This window comes from Pleurodeles waltl, chromosome 2_2, assembly GCF_031143425.1.
Source record: "Pleurodeles waltl isolate 20211129_DDA chromosome 2_2, aPleWal1.hap1.20221129, whole genome shotgun sequence".
NCBI classification, from domain to species: domain Eukaryota; kingdom Metazoa; phylum Chordata; class Amphibia; order Caudata; family Salamandridae; genus Pleurodeles; species Pleurodeles waltl.
Genome location: NC_090439.1, coordinates 213,516,978 through 213,534,112, shown reverse-complemented (window position 1 = coordinate 213,534,112; position 17,135 = coordinate 213,516,978). Strand labels below are relative to the sequence as shown.

At 46.4% G+C, this 17,135-nt stretch overlaps 1 protein-coding gene across 1 annotated transcript in view; it reads right to left on the bottom strand.

The window, feature by feature from the left end:
* DNAH5 (dynein axonemal heavy chain 5) overlaps positions 1-17,135 on the bottom strand; it is a 4,110,061-nt gene that overhangs the window by 719,543 nt on the left and 3,373,383 nt on the right. Inside the window, exon 57 of the mRNA XM_069219645.1 lies at positions 9,789-9,903. Within this exon, the coding sequence (XP_069075746.1) occupies positions 9,789-9,903 (115 nt within the window). The remainder of the gene's footprint in view (positions 1-9,788; positions 9,904-17,135) is intronic.

Genomic DNA, 17,135 nt, shown 5'->3' with positions numbered 1-17,135 from the left:
AGATGAAATGCCCATCCCTATGGACCTGACTGTCCAGGCAGTAATGTTTGGCACACATGTGCAGCTGAGAGAGCGTAGTTTAAATATTACATATCATAGACGTGAAATGCTTATGTTTTAACAAATGCTGCATAAATAATAATATTCATTGAAACGTATTCATAAACGTGGAGAATTGTTCACATGTGTAAACTAATGTCGACTATAAGAAATAATCGTTTATAGTATGCCTAACCGAGCACATTAACACGTATAAGACTGCATTCATTAGAACCCGTATATCTTAAGTTAGCGTGAGTCGAGAACTAGCTGTGTAACTCTCATATTAAAGCTTATTTTTCTGTTTCTCCAGTGTGCTGACTTGCAAAAGGCCATGACCCAGCAATTGTTCTTTTTCCTTACTAGTTTGCAACAATACCAAACTCTCTCATCCGCATGCTAGTAGCTTTATTATAAAATGTATAAGCTTTGCAACCAACATGGACACTTTCAAGGAAGGTAAAGCGAGGAGAAGAGAACTTTTGACCTGATGTGTGCCAAGGCGATGAAGTAACCCCGGATATGCCACCTACAAAAAACGTCAATTATGAAGACCAATTAGGAATTAGGAAATTATCGTGAAATGACAAATGCATTACTTAATGTATAATTTGATAGGTTACCAATGGTGGGGTGTAGCAACTGACCAATAGAATTTTAGGGGAATGTATTACGGAAAAGGGATAAAAACCCATGACACAAGAGACAAAGGGCATTAGGTAGGGAATGATATCGATTGCATCCAGAAACTCTGTCACTCTATTTGGTGATTTGAGACTTAGACAAAACCATCCTTGCCCATAGACTGTCCCATTACACTTTCCTCCTTATGAGGAGAGTGTCCCTTGCCTTTAACTTAGATAGACTGACGGTGATCTAACTGATGTCCTGAAGACGAAGACTGATCCTGTATGATGACCTATCTCGAGAGGGGTAATTATAGATATTGCTAATGAAATTTATTTATTTGCCTTTTCTTTCTAGGTACCAACTGCTGTGTGTTTTGGTTAGAGACCTTAGTTAGGCGTTTTCCAAATTGATGTTCTAAATTGTTTTGCATGAAGCCCAACATGCTAATGCTAATTAGAGGTTAGATGAGGTATTCATCCCGACTGACAAAACTGACGTGACTGACGTGGTACTATGCTGAACTAAGACCTTTAGGAGGTTCTATGTATCGCGATCTGCTTATATTCATTTGATTGTCTTATGCTACTGATCTTTGCATTATTGAAAGCTTATTATGGTTGTCGTCTTGTGATTATGTTCATTTGCTTCTTGATTTGGAGATTAATGCATTTACTATTAGATTGTAATCAATAGGGAATAAAATTCACAAAAACTCCATCAAGGTGTGGTTATTCATGACTGAAAGGTCATGGTTGCGCCGAATGTTTATTAATGACTAAAGTAAGTTATATTTTGGTGTTAACTGTTGACAATGTTATTGACATATTGATTGACATATTGATCAGTTATCTCGTCTTACGGTGTCTCACCACTGGGTCCAAAGATTCATCGGCCTAAAACGAGTCCTGATGTGTATAAATTAACATAGACGGACGTGTTAACACAGGGATGCCTATGTTGCTGCCTGGCAGATGTCCAAGACTGGGACTCATCGTTGCAGCCTCTCCCCTAGTAGAATGGGCCCTTAAGCCCACAGGAGTCTGCTTCTTAACCAGGGTGTAGCAGATCTTGATACAGACAACAAGCTAGTGCAAAATTGTCCATTTCTGTTCTGCCAGTCTGTTAGAAATGGGGTTTCTGGTTCGCTAGGGTATGCGCCTACGCCAGGCAGAACCTACCCACTCTAGTCAGGGCAAGGGAGTTACACGTCCAAGATAACCCCTGCTCACCCCCTTGGTAGCCTGGCACAAGCAGTCAGGCCTAACCCAGAGGCAATGTGTAAAGCGTTTGCACAACATACACAACACATGTGACGCAAAATGTACACCACAAAAGTAAACACAACACTGAGCTATGTAAAACTAAACTGTACAGCACAAAACATAATTAGACTAACATTACACATTAGTAATAGCCTGCTACCTTAGCAGTTGTCAGAACTTTACACAAGTTACTAATACTCTGCAAGAATACACAGTTGTCACATTAGAACACGTAAGTACTCAGGATTCTGCAACATAAGCAGTAGTCAGGAATTACAGTAAGAATTCTATGCACTTGTCATGAATACCTCATAAATACCCATAAAAGGAACATTAGAGAACATATCACAAGTCATAAAAATACATATCAGCATGTCATGCCCATAAAAGGAACATCAGCACATATATGTAATGGCAGGAAAGCAGGTAGGAAACCTATAAGCCGCCCAAGGTCTATACTAGGTTCCTGGAGCCAATAACTCCTAGAAAGTACCAGGTGTCCTGGAGAAGAGGCACTCCCTGTGCTAAAAGAGGAACATGGGGGGCCCCCGGCACTCCTGTGAGCACAAAGGGGGCCACACGGTGCTCCTGGGGAAGAGGGGCGGTCGGCACCCTCTCCTTGTCATAAACGGGCCCCTCTGAGGGCCCGCGGTCTTGGTGGGGGCCTGCCTCAGCTTCCTCACACCCTGTCCGTGGGGGCCAGGCAAGGCCCAACAAACAAGTAGGGGGCGAGAGGAAGGGGGCCTCAGTCGAGGTCTCCCTTCCCCGTTTTATAAAAACAAAATGCTTGTTTTGAAGAAAAAGGAGCGTCCTGCTCCTAAGGCAGAGACCGGGGGAAGGGGGCGCTCCCCGCGCCTTCCCCTGAGTCCTGCTAGTGAGGCTTTTAAATCTCGGGCCCCAGGACACTCGTCCACACCCGATGTGGTGCGCGAGTGTGCAAGGAGGTTCTCAGGCCACCGCAGTGACTCCTGGAGAATCGGAGGCGGCTGGTGCCCCGGGGGTACTCCAAGGAGTGGACTGTGCCCCAGGGGTGCCGACAGGCGCACGATTCCTCGGCTTTGCTTTTATTGGTGCCCCGGGGGCACTGGAAGGAGCGCCTGGGTTGCGGCAGTGATTTGGGGGCATAAACAGAGTGCTTTTTAAAGCGTTAAGGCAAAATCTGCAGCCCGGGCTGCGGCGGTGATTTTCTTCAGCAGGCAAAATGCGTTTTTGAGAAGTGATTTACGGTCAACAAGGAGCGCTCTAGAAGCGCTATGCAGCCACAGCAGCACTCCTCGTGCTGGCAGAAGTTTACAGAGGTCAGGGGCCACAGCACCCTGCCTCTGGAGACTACAGATGAAAAAGGGGGCACAGGGCTGGCGAACCCAGAAGCAGGTCAGCACAACCAGGGGGTGCAAGCAGTGGCAGTTCCTCCTTGTGACCAGGCAGGTCACAGGTCAGCACAGCAGCAGCAGTCAAGGGGTTCCTGGTGAGTCCTTTCAACAGCATCCTGTCCAGCTTCTAGAGTTCCCAGAATGTCCAAAGTGATGTCCCAAATGATGTCTAAATTGTGGGGAAAATTCCCCTCTACTTAAACTAAGTTTACAGTGTGTTTTGCAATGGGGAGGAGAAGGGGTTCCAACCAGTTACAACTAGTTTGGGGAGTGCCCTTTCTCTCCTCCAGCACAGGCTCCAAACATCAGTGCAGGGCAATTGACCTTATTGTGTGAGGCCAGGGCACAGCCTTTACAAATGCAGGTGTGCCCCACCTCCCCTTCTCTCAGCCCAGGAAGGCTAAACAATATGTAGATGCACTTTTGTGACACCTCCACCCTCCCTGTGTTCAGGCTGTCTGAAAAGTATGCACAAAGCCCCAACTGTCAGTCAGCCCAGACGTGGATTGGAGGCAAGCTGCAAAACACCAGTGTCATAAGCACAGATAAATGCGCACTTTCTAGAAGTGGCATTTCTCTGATAGTAATAAAAAATACACTTACACCAGTAAGCAGCATTTCTCATCACTATCACAACCATAACAAACATTCCTACGCGACCCCTCATAAATCTGACAATACCCCTGACACATAAGGCAGGGCATTTCCAATGCATTCCTATTAGAAGGCAGCACTCACAGCAGTGAGACACCAAGTTAGGCTGTTTGTCACTACCAGGACAGGCCACGCAATCTGACACATGTCCTGCCTCCTACGTGCACGGCACCCTGCCCACAGGGCTAGCTAGGGCGTACCTTAGGGGTGACTTACATGTAGTAAAAGTGGAGTAAATTTAGATGCCAGGTCCCTGTGGCAGAAAACTGGGCACACATCAGGCCTTAGATAGGTTTAACAGGCTACTTCAGTGGGTAGCGCAAGCAGCGCTGCAGGCCCACTAGTAGCATTTAATTTACAGGCCCTGGGTATAGGGAAACCACTTTACAAGGGACCTTTAGGTAAATTAAATATGCCAAATAGGAATAAGCCAATCAGACCAATTTTGTAAGGGAGAGCACATGCACTTTAGCACTGTTTAGCAGTGAAAAAGTGCTCAGAGTCAAAACGTAAGCCAACAAAGGACAGAAAAATAAGGAGGAAAAAAGTCTGGGGAATGATCCTGTAAAAGGGCCAGGTCCAACACCGTCCCTTCTTTGCCCCCACATGCCTCACAAAGAATTGTTCATCCAACTGGAACCCTTTTGTGCAGTCAAGGTTGAACGACAACGCTTTTTGTGTCCAGACAGTGGAGTCACTCCTCTTTGTTAGAGGGATGTGGGGGAGCAAAGAAGGTACGCAAGGTGACAGTTTAAACCACATGGAATGGCGTCACCACCTTGGGGAGGAAAAAGGCATGAGAGCGTAGCGCTACCTTTTCTGAAAACACTATGCTATATGGTGGCTTAGATGATAAGCCCTGGATCTCATTCACCCTCGATGTTATTGCCATTAAGAAGGCTGTCTTGATGGTGCGTAGCTAGAGGGGACAATTGTGCAATGGCTCGAAAGGAGCGCACAAGAGGTATGTGAGAAATAGATCGAGATCCCAGTGAGGCATGACAAAGGGTGTTGGGTAAACAAATTTACAAGCACTTTAAGAAACCTGTTTACGATAGGGGACTTGAAAAGAGGGGGTTGATCAGGCAGCCGCAGAAAGGTTGATAGCGCAGATAGATAGCCTTTCAGTGTCCCCATAGAGGAACCCTGTTGGGCAAGAAAAAAAATGAAAAGAAGAATATCAGATAAAGAAGCAGACAGAGGATCTATAGACTTCTCTGTACAATATCTTACAAACCTTTGCCAAAGGCAGGTCTATACCGTTTTTGTGGAGGAACACCTGGCTGGTAAAATAATATTACAGAGTTCGGGAAGTAGGTCTAAGGTTATCAACTGCTGCCCCTCAATCTATACCCATGTAGGCACAGAATTCACACAAAAAAACTGCTGACATTGCGCATTCTCTTTGGAGGTGAAAAGATCTAACCAAGGCTCTCCCCACTGCTGGAAGAGACCTTGTACCACCTCTGAATGGAGATGCCAGTCGTGATCTGCTTGGCATCGACGGCTGAGTTAGTATGTCCTGGCGTCCAGAAAATCTGCCAGGTGTTGAACCATCAGGGTTATGCCCTGCTGTTCCAGCCATGTCCAGAGACTTGACAAAGGGTCCACAACCCCACCCAGTCCTACTTGTTGCAGTACAACATGGAAATGGTGTTGTCTGTGAACACCTGCACTAACTTCTTCATGACAGAGGGAACAAATGCCTTCAACTCTAGTCAGATCGCCCTGAGCTCCAACATGTTTATGTGGAGTCTGGATTATACCATAGACCAGAGTCCTCTGATCTCCAATCCTCCCAGATGGCCGCCCCATCCCAGGAGTGACACACAGGAGTGAGATGTCTGTCACTACTGTGAGGCCTGGTTAGGAAAGGGAGACGAGTGTCCCTCTGACCCAGTCACTGTATGTTAACCACCACAGCAGGTCCTTTGGAAAGATTTCCCTGATGCTGCGCACACTGGAATTTCAAGTCCCGCTGCAGAGCCCCCATATGCCGTCTGGCATGTTTTGCCAGCAGGATGCAGGAGGCCATGAGGCTCAGCAGCCTCAGAGTCATTCTGACCGAATTTCTGGACAGAGGCTGCTCGGGAGGATAAGCCCGAAACTACACTGTGTTCAGAACAGTTCCTATGAAATAAAGCATCTGAGAGGGAGTCAGGTGTGACTTGGCATGTTTATAGTGAACCCCAGTTAATGCAGGAGGTTTGCCGTAGTCTGGAGGTGGGAGATGACAGCCTGGGGCAAAGCCTGCCTACAATAGCTAGCCATCGAGGTAGGGGGAGACTGAAACCCCTGACCTGTGCAGATGAGCTGCGACCACCGTAATCACATTGGTGAACACCCAAGGGGCGCTGGTAAGGCTAAATGGCAGCACGGTGTTCGTGGCCTACCTTGACCCACAAGTAACACCTGTGGGACAGCAGGATGGGGGATATTAAAATTTCCATCCTGCAAGTCCGGAGCTACCAACCAGTCTTCTACGTCTAAGGCAGACAAGACCTGAGGCAACATGAGCATCTTGAACTCCTCCTTCTTGAGGAAGAAATTTAGGGTCCGAAGGTCCAGAATACGGTGAAGTCCCTTGTTCTTTTTAAGTATCAGAAAGTAGCAGGAATAATAACCACTGCCTACATCTGTTATCGGGACCCTTTCTATGGCTCTCTCGTCCAAGAGAGCCGTAACTTCCTTTCGGAGCAGTGACAAATGATCCATCGCCAGCCGTTTGAATGTGGGTGGAATAGGAGCAGTAAAGGATTGGAAAGGCAGGGGATAGCCCTCCCTGATGATCTGCAGTACCATGTGTCTGATGTTATAGACTTCCAGCGGAGGAGATGATGGTGTATTCTCACTCCAAGTGGGCAAGCATGGCCCTACAGATCCAAACTAGGAGGACTTTGAGGCTACAGCTGCCTGGAGCTGTGTGGCAGACAACTTCTGGCCTGCAGACCTTCTAGGTCTGAAGGCACCACACTCATGTCTTCGCATACCCTGGGTTGGTTGCATAGGACGGGCTGGCAAATGGCTGGCGCAGTGCCACAGCCATTCCATAGCCACGAAAGGGGGGGAAGGCTGATGGTGGATGAAGGGTCACAGAGAGGCCCAAGAGCTTGGTCGTAGCCCGAGAGTCATTAAAGCACTCCAGCGCCAAATCTGCCTTCTCGTCAGGCAAAGAACTAAGTGCCATAGAAGGGCATATCCATCAGATTTGCTTGGACATCCCCCGAAAAAAACAGATATCCTCATCCAGGCGTAGTGCCTTAAGGCCACTGTCAACACAACTGCTCTGCCGAGCGAGTCAGTCATATCTTAGCCACACCAAATGGTTAACTTAGCTGCGTCCCTCATTGCTTGGGAGAGTATGGTCCGGGCCTCCTCCGGGACCTGAGGCAGCACCTGAGCAACTGTGTTCCAAATGATATGGGAGAAACAGCCCAATAAGCATGAGGTGTTCACCAACCTCAGTGGTGTCGCGTAGGTTCTCATTAGAGTAATGAGGCTACTGGAATTGGGCGGTAGGATCGCCTGGGTTGTGGGTACTGAGTACAATTCCACACCAGGTGACACCTGTCAGCCTAATACAGGGTTCCCGGCTGACTAGCAGCGCCCCATCTCTGTCCAAAATGAATGTGGCAAGCAGGCTCATGGCAAGATAGACTCCCCAGGGAATCGTACATCAGATCTCATCCCTTTCTCTCCAGTGCCAAAATCTCACTCAGGCAAAGACAAAAGAGACAGAATATATTTCAATAAGAATTTATTAAAATGTCTGCACCTTAGATTAAAGCACGTGCATAGCAATAACAAGGATAATAAGAGGTCTAAATAGGGGAGCGGATCTATAACACCTCAGCTATGCTAAGTATGAGCACAGCATACTAAGCCTAATCTGCCATTGAGGTTTCCTCTTAGGAGAACATTATCCCTCATACCTGAAGAAAAGGCCTGAAGTCTAAAAAGACATAGTCCCCATCAGGGCTCGATCGTCTACGCAGGTAGCTACAGTGAAGCTTGTGCGATCAGCATACAGTTGTGATCATCTGGCTGGAATCTCCGTCTAACGTGTCTGTGACAAAGGGGTGTTTTTATAATAAAACAGCTAACATTCTAAGAAACGGTCCCCACGTATGAGTGTGTGTTTTTCTGTGAATTTTGGAGACACAGCATTCCATGTTTGTCAGCAACCCCATCTGACTGTAGCATTGAAGAAAGCACAAAGTAAAGTACATGTCCTACTAAGAGAGTGATGCTTTCCTAGGCGAAAGAACAATTAGTAGCTATTGCTAGAAAATTAAAGCAATGCTGAATAAAATGTAATTGGATTAAAGTGCACAGCGGCAGGCGTAGTTAGATAAAACAACATGTTCAAAACATGGCTAAAATATCTATACAACACCCTCCTCTCCCCTTGAATTACAAAACCACCTTTGCCATCAGAGGGGGCTTGTCATTCTAAATCCAATGACAATAAACATCACGAGTCTGCCCCCCTGCAATCCACTACTGCAGTCAGACCTAATAAGATTCTTTCTTCCATGTTACTTTATGGGTGGAGCAGCTCTCATGGGCAGTGTGAAACATGCATGTGTATTTTGTACTCGTTGGGCACATGTGCCCTGGCACATACACAAGTGTGTAGAAGCAGGCTGGACTCTTAGGTTAAAGCCACCACCTATGTTAGAATACCCGTGTGAAAGTGTACACACCCTGGCAAGTGTTCCCAGATCCAGTATCTGTATAGGAAAACACTTGTGTACCAGAATACACACAGGGGCTAGTGCAACTTCCAAGTGGATGAAAAGATGGTGCCGGCACTTTCACACTGTACTTAACAGTGGGAAAGTGCCCAGGGCCAGTAGACCCCTTGAGAGAACCGGCAAAACCCCTTGGAGAAAAGCAAAAAATCTTTGGGAACCACTACCTCTGCGTGTCAGGTTTAACAGCGCACCTTTTGGAAATTTCACCATGGTGCAAACAGGGAGCAAAAGAATGATAGATTAAACCCAGATCTGTGGCTGGCGGTGAGTGTTTTAAAGTTTCAGCACTCCGTCCATCATCCTTTTGTGTTGCAAACATGGAAAGTGCAGCATATCCATAATATGGCCCCGGGTTGCTAAGAGTGTTATTGCTCAGAAGTGGTGAGACACAGGTCCCGCCATCCTTGGAGCCATGAAAAAAGGGAAAAGATTACTGCATCAGGTTTGAACGGCCAAATTTACATGGCCGGGGAGTGCTTGAATAATGTATCTAAGGATCTGGCCACAACTCTGTATACTGGGGTATTCTACTGGAACCATGTACTCAGATAACTCTTAATGTAGATGACGCAATTCACACTTTTCAGCCAAGAAACAGTAGTACATGACGTAGGACTGTGTCCGAGGGTGGGGTAAATCTGAGTGTGCCATGAAACAGAGTGGTCGTTATGAGTTATTGGAATTATGGGAGTTGGCTCCGTGCCTCTGCCAGTGCTGTATTCTTTCCATCGGTTATTTTATGATCTTTGGAAAATCAGTAAAAAGTGTTATAAAAAAAATGTGCCACCCAGGTTCAGTTGTGAACTGGGTGAATCAATAGTTCTTAGTACTTCCCAGTGATTACGTCAAGTCAACCACTAACCTCAAGATGTTTAACCATCAGGTAATGTAATATCTCAGTTCAATGAATGGCTGCAATATATACAATGCTAATTTACTAGTATTAGCAACATTATATTTGAAGTGCAGCTTTAGCTTCCACGAAGTACCAAAGTAACAATAAGAAAAGTGATAACTAATTATATAAGGATCATTTTCGTAATGTTCACGAATACAAAGTAGCTATTGCTCACCATGTCTGCCTTTTGATTTGCTGTCTTGAGCTCCTTCTCTTTTGCTTCCAGCTCTTTACTTAGGGCAGCAACTGATTCAGATGCCTCTTTTAGTTTCTGCAATCCAGTGTTCATCCTGGAAACACAAAGATAGTTTCTTACTTATTTAACAATCAACTTCTTCCCACTGAACAACATGGTCTAACGCTAACACGTAGCCTATCCGGATCATGCTTCCATTAGTCATCCAGTATTCAAAATCGACTAGTGTTTTTACTTCCGCAAGGAATGAAATGATTCGATGTGTTTGCTAAAAGAACATATATATTACATTTACAAAAAAAAAAAAAAAAAAATGCAGCAGAAATAAATAAATAAATCAAATAAAAGAAAGACAAAAATAATTTATGCGTGGGAAAAAAAACATTTGCTTTGGCAATAAATAAATTGTGACTTCTCTCACCCATCAATTAATTCTGACATTGAATTCATTAGTGGGACCAATCACCAGCAACACAGTGCGATTTTTTTTTTTAATTTGTGTTTTGTAATTGAAAAAAGTCACCGATCTAAGCGTCTCTGAAATGCCGACTGCTGTTCCAAAAGAAGACAAGGCCTTGTCTGCCTCCCTCGAAGAGAGCCAACAAGCACATGGACATCATTCATTCATTCGAACCCCAGCTTGCCTCAAAAGTGGCAAAATTAGTGCCAGGAACACAAGGGCAGCTAATCCTCAGTTTTTCTTTATTACAATAAGAGTGAATTATATTATATTATTCAATATTATTGTAATAGATATGGGGTACATTTAGCTAGACTATGAGTTTATGACCCTCCATGGTAGATGAGGTAAGTAAAACAACACTTTTTAATGTGTGGTGTGTACATGCCTGCAGGTGTGCGTGTGCTTTTGTAAACAAAAATGTGTGTATGAGTGAATGTGTGTGTATGTGTAAGCATGTGTGCGAGTGAAAGTAAAGATAAAATAGCGGGTGATGTCACTTCTGCTACCCCAGGCATTTTGGTGAATTGACGTCCATGTCTGCGGGTTGGAATTGTGCGAGGCAACTGCTCTCTTCCTTTACGCTTGTTCACCGTGCTGCCACTTGCACTGTTCATCAAGAGCATGTCATCAACTGCAAGGGACAGACACATGACCAATCACTGGGTGCCTTGAAAATAAAGCCACGTTCTGCAATCCTCCCGCCCCTGTGTTGATTTGGGAGCGCGGGACAGACCACGACTGAACCAATTCACTTTGCTCTTATGCTGTTTTATAACAGTAGCAGCGTGAGAGCAGCAAAAGGTTTGGCTGGGGGCAGAGAACATAACGCTGCAGGGGAGACTGGGAACTGCGGCGAGCACCCCTCGGTTTCCCTAATGCAAAGCAGGTTGGAGAGGCTTGAAATGCACATTTTGGGCTGGCCTCCGTAAACGACCTGTCCAACCCCACATGTGCACCTGGCACAGGGCTTATTAGCTTATTAACCCTGCTGCCTGCCAATCAATAGGATTGGTTGAGCCCCAGAAACCAGAATGATGCTGTCACGGGACCTGGGAAGAAATTAAAATGAGTAATAATTTTAAATTAAATAAGCGGTGGCTCATCGCAGCTCAAGCTCAGCGGGAGGGCAACATCCCAGAGCTCCCGTGGAGGAACCGCCGCTGGGTGGGTTTGAATTTGAGATTGGCTGCTTGCTTTCGGAACTGAAAGTTATCAAGACAGCTTTTGGCAGTGGATGTCTGGCCAAGTCTACAGTTTTGCATGCAGTACGTTATTCATGATGCCTTTGGTTGATGTGTTACTTTAAGAACGATACAGTCCAATATAGCTTTAGGGAGGGGTCTCAAGATATTTTCAAAACTTAAATTAATGCAGTTTCCTGCTGAAACTCATCCTGAGCATTTAAAACAAAGACTGTGACTGACAATAGCTAAATATGACACCCCTATTTCGAAAACATATACAAAATTGATATTCCCTGAAAGTCACTTTAATTAATAGGTCAAGGTATTTACCGTGCTCACTGTTAGACTTTTCATCCTTGGCGTGGTCTCCCACAACTTTTTGCCCGTTTCCCAGGTTACTGATGTGTGCTGGACTCTGATTTTGATGTTTTTGTTACTCTGGGCACTTTACCACTGCTAACCAGTGCTAAAGCACAAGTGCTCCTTTACAAAATGCGAATATAATTGGTTTATCCATGATTGGCATATTTGATTTATTAGTAAGTCCCTAGTACAGTGTACTAGAGGTTCCCAGGGCCTGTAAATCAAATGCTACTATTGGGCCTGCAGCACTGGTTGTGCCACCCACATAAGTAGCTCTATAATCATGTCTCAGACCGGTCACTGCAGTGTCTGTGTGTGCAGTTTTAACTGTAAATTCGACTTGGCAAGCCTAAACCTTCCCTTTTCTTACATATAAGACACCCCTAAGGTAGGCCCTAGGTAGCCCCAAGGGCAGGGTGCAGTGTATGGTTAAGGTAGGACATATAGGCCCTCATTACCGCCTAAGCTGCGGGCGCCACTATACCTCCAGTGCTGGCGGTATATCTGGCTCCCTATCTGGCCAAGCGGAAAAGTCACATCAACATTGTAGCCGGCTCGTAAAACAAAGACTCATGTTTAGGAACCAAATGCTCATGTTTAGGATTAAAAAGCTTATGCTCAGGTGGCACCCTTAGAGGGTGCCCACCACGTTACCGAGTCCTGTACTGTTTTGGCGGGCTCTGCCAAGCCACTGCCACCACAGGCAAGAGTCTTACCTCCTGCCGGTGGTGCTAGCACCTTGGCAGGATGGAAGACAAAGGGCCTGAGCAGGAAGGAGGTCTCACCTCCTCCCGCCTATGCTGGCTAGTGAGAAAAGCATAGGGCGGTGAGCCTAAAAGGCTTCACCTGTCTTTGATTTGTAAGTAGCTGTACCCCCAGTGGAGTACAAAGCCCTTCCCGTCCTGCCTGGAGAGGCAGGAGGGAAATTAGCTATGCAAGAGGTGTGCACCCTGACAGGACTAGCCACACCTTGAAGGTGGGTTAGGAGGTCTGCACAGCGGAGAGAGGGGGCTGCCATCTTGGCAGACCCTAAGAACAGAGGGTTCTGGGTATAAAGTGACGTACTCCCACGGGAAGCAGTCACTGCAGGAGGGGACTAGCCGCAGGGACTAGTAGCCCATTGGCCACTGTCCCCCACAACCTAAATGCCCCTTATCCAGAATTTAAGGGGCTCCCCTGGCACCAGAACTCAGATCTTAACTGGAAAAGAAGAAAGAAGCACAAAAAGACGTCTGCACCAACAACAGGACCTGGACTCCAGCCCCAGAGCAAAGAAGAGGGCACAGAGTGACTGAAGGAGACCAGTACTGTAACCGTGTGCCAAGGGTGAAGACGCATTGGTCCAAACAAAATGGACCCCAGTGGACACCAAAACTCCAAAGTAGACTCCCCTGACTAGGGGCACTAGTCCCACGTAAACTGTAGGAGTAAAGATCGAATAACTGCGACCCAGCAGGCTCTGCATGTATGAGCCTAAAGAAACTCGGTGCCCAGCATCTTAAGAATGGGACTGAGGACCGTACCAAATGTAAAGCCTCTATTCCCAGTCAAACGACCTCCAACCACCAGAAATCCCATGGACCACCAGTGCTGCTCCGTAGGCTTGCCTGTCACCTGCTTAGAAACCGATGGCCACACGACGTTCACCAACTCCAGGGTACTCCCCCAGCACAGAGACCAACATTTTCAGCGACCCCTCTTCTGTGGGTTTGCAGCCTGAAGGAAGTGACTTCGACTGGAGCACCAAAGCATCTTTGGCATGACCAGCCTAGTGATTGACAGCTAGGAGGCACCTCTGCACCCAGAGCCACCCGATGAAGTGGTGAAGGTCCAAGTGTTGATTCCTGGTCCGGCCCCCCCCCCCCAAAGACTTCTACATCCAAAGGGTAGTGTGAGAGTCCATCCTCAAGTCCAGTTTTGCAACAGAGTGCAAAACACACCAACCACTACAGACTGTTCAGCACCAAGTACAGCCAAGTCACCTCTTTAACGGACTCCCTGGGCAAGGTAACAAAAGTCTGACTGTTGAATCTTGGTCTAGGTCCCAGAAGAACCTGAAATTCTCATTGGTTCCCCGGAACTCACCCTAGAAGTGCCCGACTGCAGACTGCTATTTTCCTCATTGACTTCAATGGAAGCCCTTTAAATCTGCAAAGTACTGTATTTTCTAAAGACTTAAAAATTCACAACTCCGGTTGTACAAAAGCTACAATGTTTGTTTTGGTGTCTGAATTAAGATTAAAATCTAATCTATTATTTTAAATTGATGTTAGATTTCTGTCGAGTCATGTCATTTGCCTATCATCCATGTTGGTAATGTGAAATGCGTTACACATGTTTCTTTAAGTAGCCTTACTGCTCTTTGCCACACTACCAAGACTGAGCTAGGGTTTGCTGGGAGTGAATCTAAGGTCCACTACGAGGTATTGTATTGGTATTTCCTAGTCATGCCATATAATACCTTTACCTCACTACAATGCCAGTATATGTTGTAATGTAAAGTGGCAAATCATGTGTTCCCTACTTTATGTGTACTACATGTATCCAGGGATTGTTAATATTATTATGCTAATAGTGGACTGGCTACAGTGCATCCCACCAAAGTAGCCTTTTTAAACATATCTCAGGCCCACATTGCAGTTTATAGTGCAATTTTAAACTGCCATTTCAACCTGGCAAAATAAACCTTTTGCCAGGCCTAAACCTTCATTTTTAATACATTTAAGTCACCCTCAAAGTAGGCCATAAATGCTCACACTTCAGGGAATTTAAAACGTAGGACATGTGGGTTTAAGGTTTACAAGTCCTGGTAGTGAGAAACTCCTAAAGTTTTTTTTTTACTATTGCAAGGCCTATCTCTTCTATAGGAAAACTTTTGGCTACATTGTTAAGTTTATTAAGCTATACCTTTTGGTGGGGAGCAGACTGAAATATCATGTTTACATTCAAATTAATTGTAATTTAAAACCCTCTTTAAGGTTAAAGTTGGATTATAGGTCTCAATTCCAAAAATTGTACTTTTAGAAGAAAGATGGCTTTTTCTTGGACGTGCCTGGACTTGCAAATGAACCTGTCTGAGCTCTGCTAGATGGAGTCCCTACTTCCTAAGAGGTGCCTCCTCAGATCCTGGCCCCTTGGCTGGCAACAGAGTACACTCCTCTGGCAAGAAAAGCGAAATTCTGACGTGTTGGGCTCTTCACGGCCGCGAGCATGCCTGTTTGCATCAAGACTCTGCTACCTGTGATGACCTGCAATGCAAAGCTTCAGTGAACCAAACTCTTCACTTTACAGCAACTGCCAGATTTGCACTTTTTACTACAGCAGCAACAGCCAACGTTGACTGCTAGGACGAAGCTCAAGCAACAACCACCTGCTACATCTGACTGCTCTTCGCACTGCAACGATGGCCACCTCAATCTGCTGTTCGTGCTACAGTGATCTGTGATGCTCTTCCTGCTTCTCGTGGCCTCCTCCACCATAACCTAGACTTTTTGCGCCACACTTTGAGAAAATAACTTTTTCAGTTGGACTAACCTGTTCCCTGTATCTGACACGCACTCCATCACAGTCAGTCTGAACTTGTGGCTTTTCCCTGGTCTGGCATAACCAGAGGACTGAGAGAAGCGCTTTGTGCTTTTAGGCACTATACTTACGTTACATTTTTTAACTGCATACTGTGAACATTATAATCACTTCCTGTAGCTGACAGCCATCCCTGTGGCTGACACTGCTTGTGCCCGTCGCTGATGCTGCTTTCTTTGGACGTGTGATGTGGGTGTGGTGTGCGAGGGCCACTGAACACAATCAGCCCCAGTTCCTGCCTTCCGACCACGGCCTACAGCCTCTAACAGCCCCAGCTCCCCGAGTCAGGCCTGATCCAGCTCCCCTCTTTGGTCGCTGACCTGCGGCTTGGCCAGTATCCCATCCGTTGCTCTGGCTGCATTTGCTGTGCGGGCAGCTACCGGTTTCTGGCGATTGCTGAAGTCTCTACTGGGCGTTTCTGGGCACATTAGATCAGATTGGAGGCAGAGTGGATAGGCGAGCTGAGGAGGCATACTCTCTGGAGGCTGACAATGTACACTGTTTGGAGCACCTGAATCTAAGTAGTTCCCAGGAAGGGCACTGACTGACTTCAAAGACTGACATCGGAGAAACAGAAGGTGAGGAGGCAAGGCAGCACTTAGCTCGTTGCACTGGGTTGAGCCCGGTCTCATGGAAGCAGTCTTGCTAGGCTGTCATCAGGCTTGTGGGGCCGGTGTGTGCTCCCCTGTTGCCCTATCCTCTACCACTCTGTTAGTTTTAATGTGGGTTTCAGAGCATCAGGAGATCTTCGGCACTGCATGATTTGCTGGCAATTTGGCGGATGATTCTTGGGAAAGGGTGAAGGCGTGCACTGAGGAGTGTTCCATGCCCGAAAAGTCACACATGCCTAGCGATAGTACACTCTAGCAGACTGCCAGTTGTGAGTGTATTTGTGTGCTACCTTCTCTATTCTAACTACCAACTTGTGCAACAACAGCAAAAATATTTAAAACTTAATGTAGGGAAATGCCTACCTTGGCATGGTTACCCCCCTATCTTTTTGCCATTTGTTGATGCTAGTTATGATTGAAAGTGTGCTGGGATCCTGCTAACCAGGCCCCCGCACCAGTGCTCTTTCCCATAACTGTACCTTTGTTCCCACAACTGGCACAGCCCTGGCACACAGATAAGTCCCTTGTAGATGGTACCCCTGGTACCAAGGGCCCTGTTGCCAGGGAAGGTTTCTAAGGGCTGCAGCATGTATTATGCCACCCTGGGGACCCCTCACTCAGCACATGCACACTGCCTCACAGCCTGTGTGTGCTGGTGGGGAGAAAATGGCCAAGTCGACATAGCACTCCCCTCAGGATGCCATGCCCACATCCCACTGCCTGTGGCATAGGTAAGTCACCCCTCTAGCAGGCCTTACAGCCCTAAGGCAGGGTGCACTATACCAAAGGTGAGGGCATAGTTGCATGAGCACTATGCCCCTACAGTGTCTAAGCCAAACCTTAGACATTGTAAGTGCAGGGTAGCCATGAAGAGTATATGATCTAGCAGTTTGTCAAAAACGAACTCCACAGTTCCATAATGGCTACACTGAAATTTGGGAAGTTTGGTATCAAACTTCTCAGCACAATAAATGCACACTGATGCCAGTGTGGAATTTATTGAAAAATGCACACAGAGGGCATCTTAGAGATGTCCCCTGTATACCAGTTCAAACACCAGTGTTAGGCTGACCAGTTCCTGCCAGCCTGCCACAACCAGAAGGGTTACTGGCCACATGGGTTG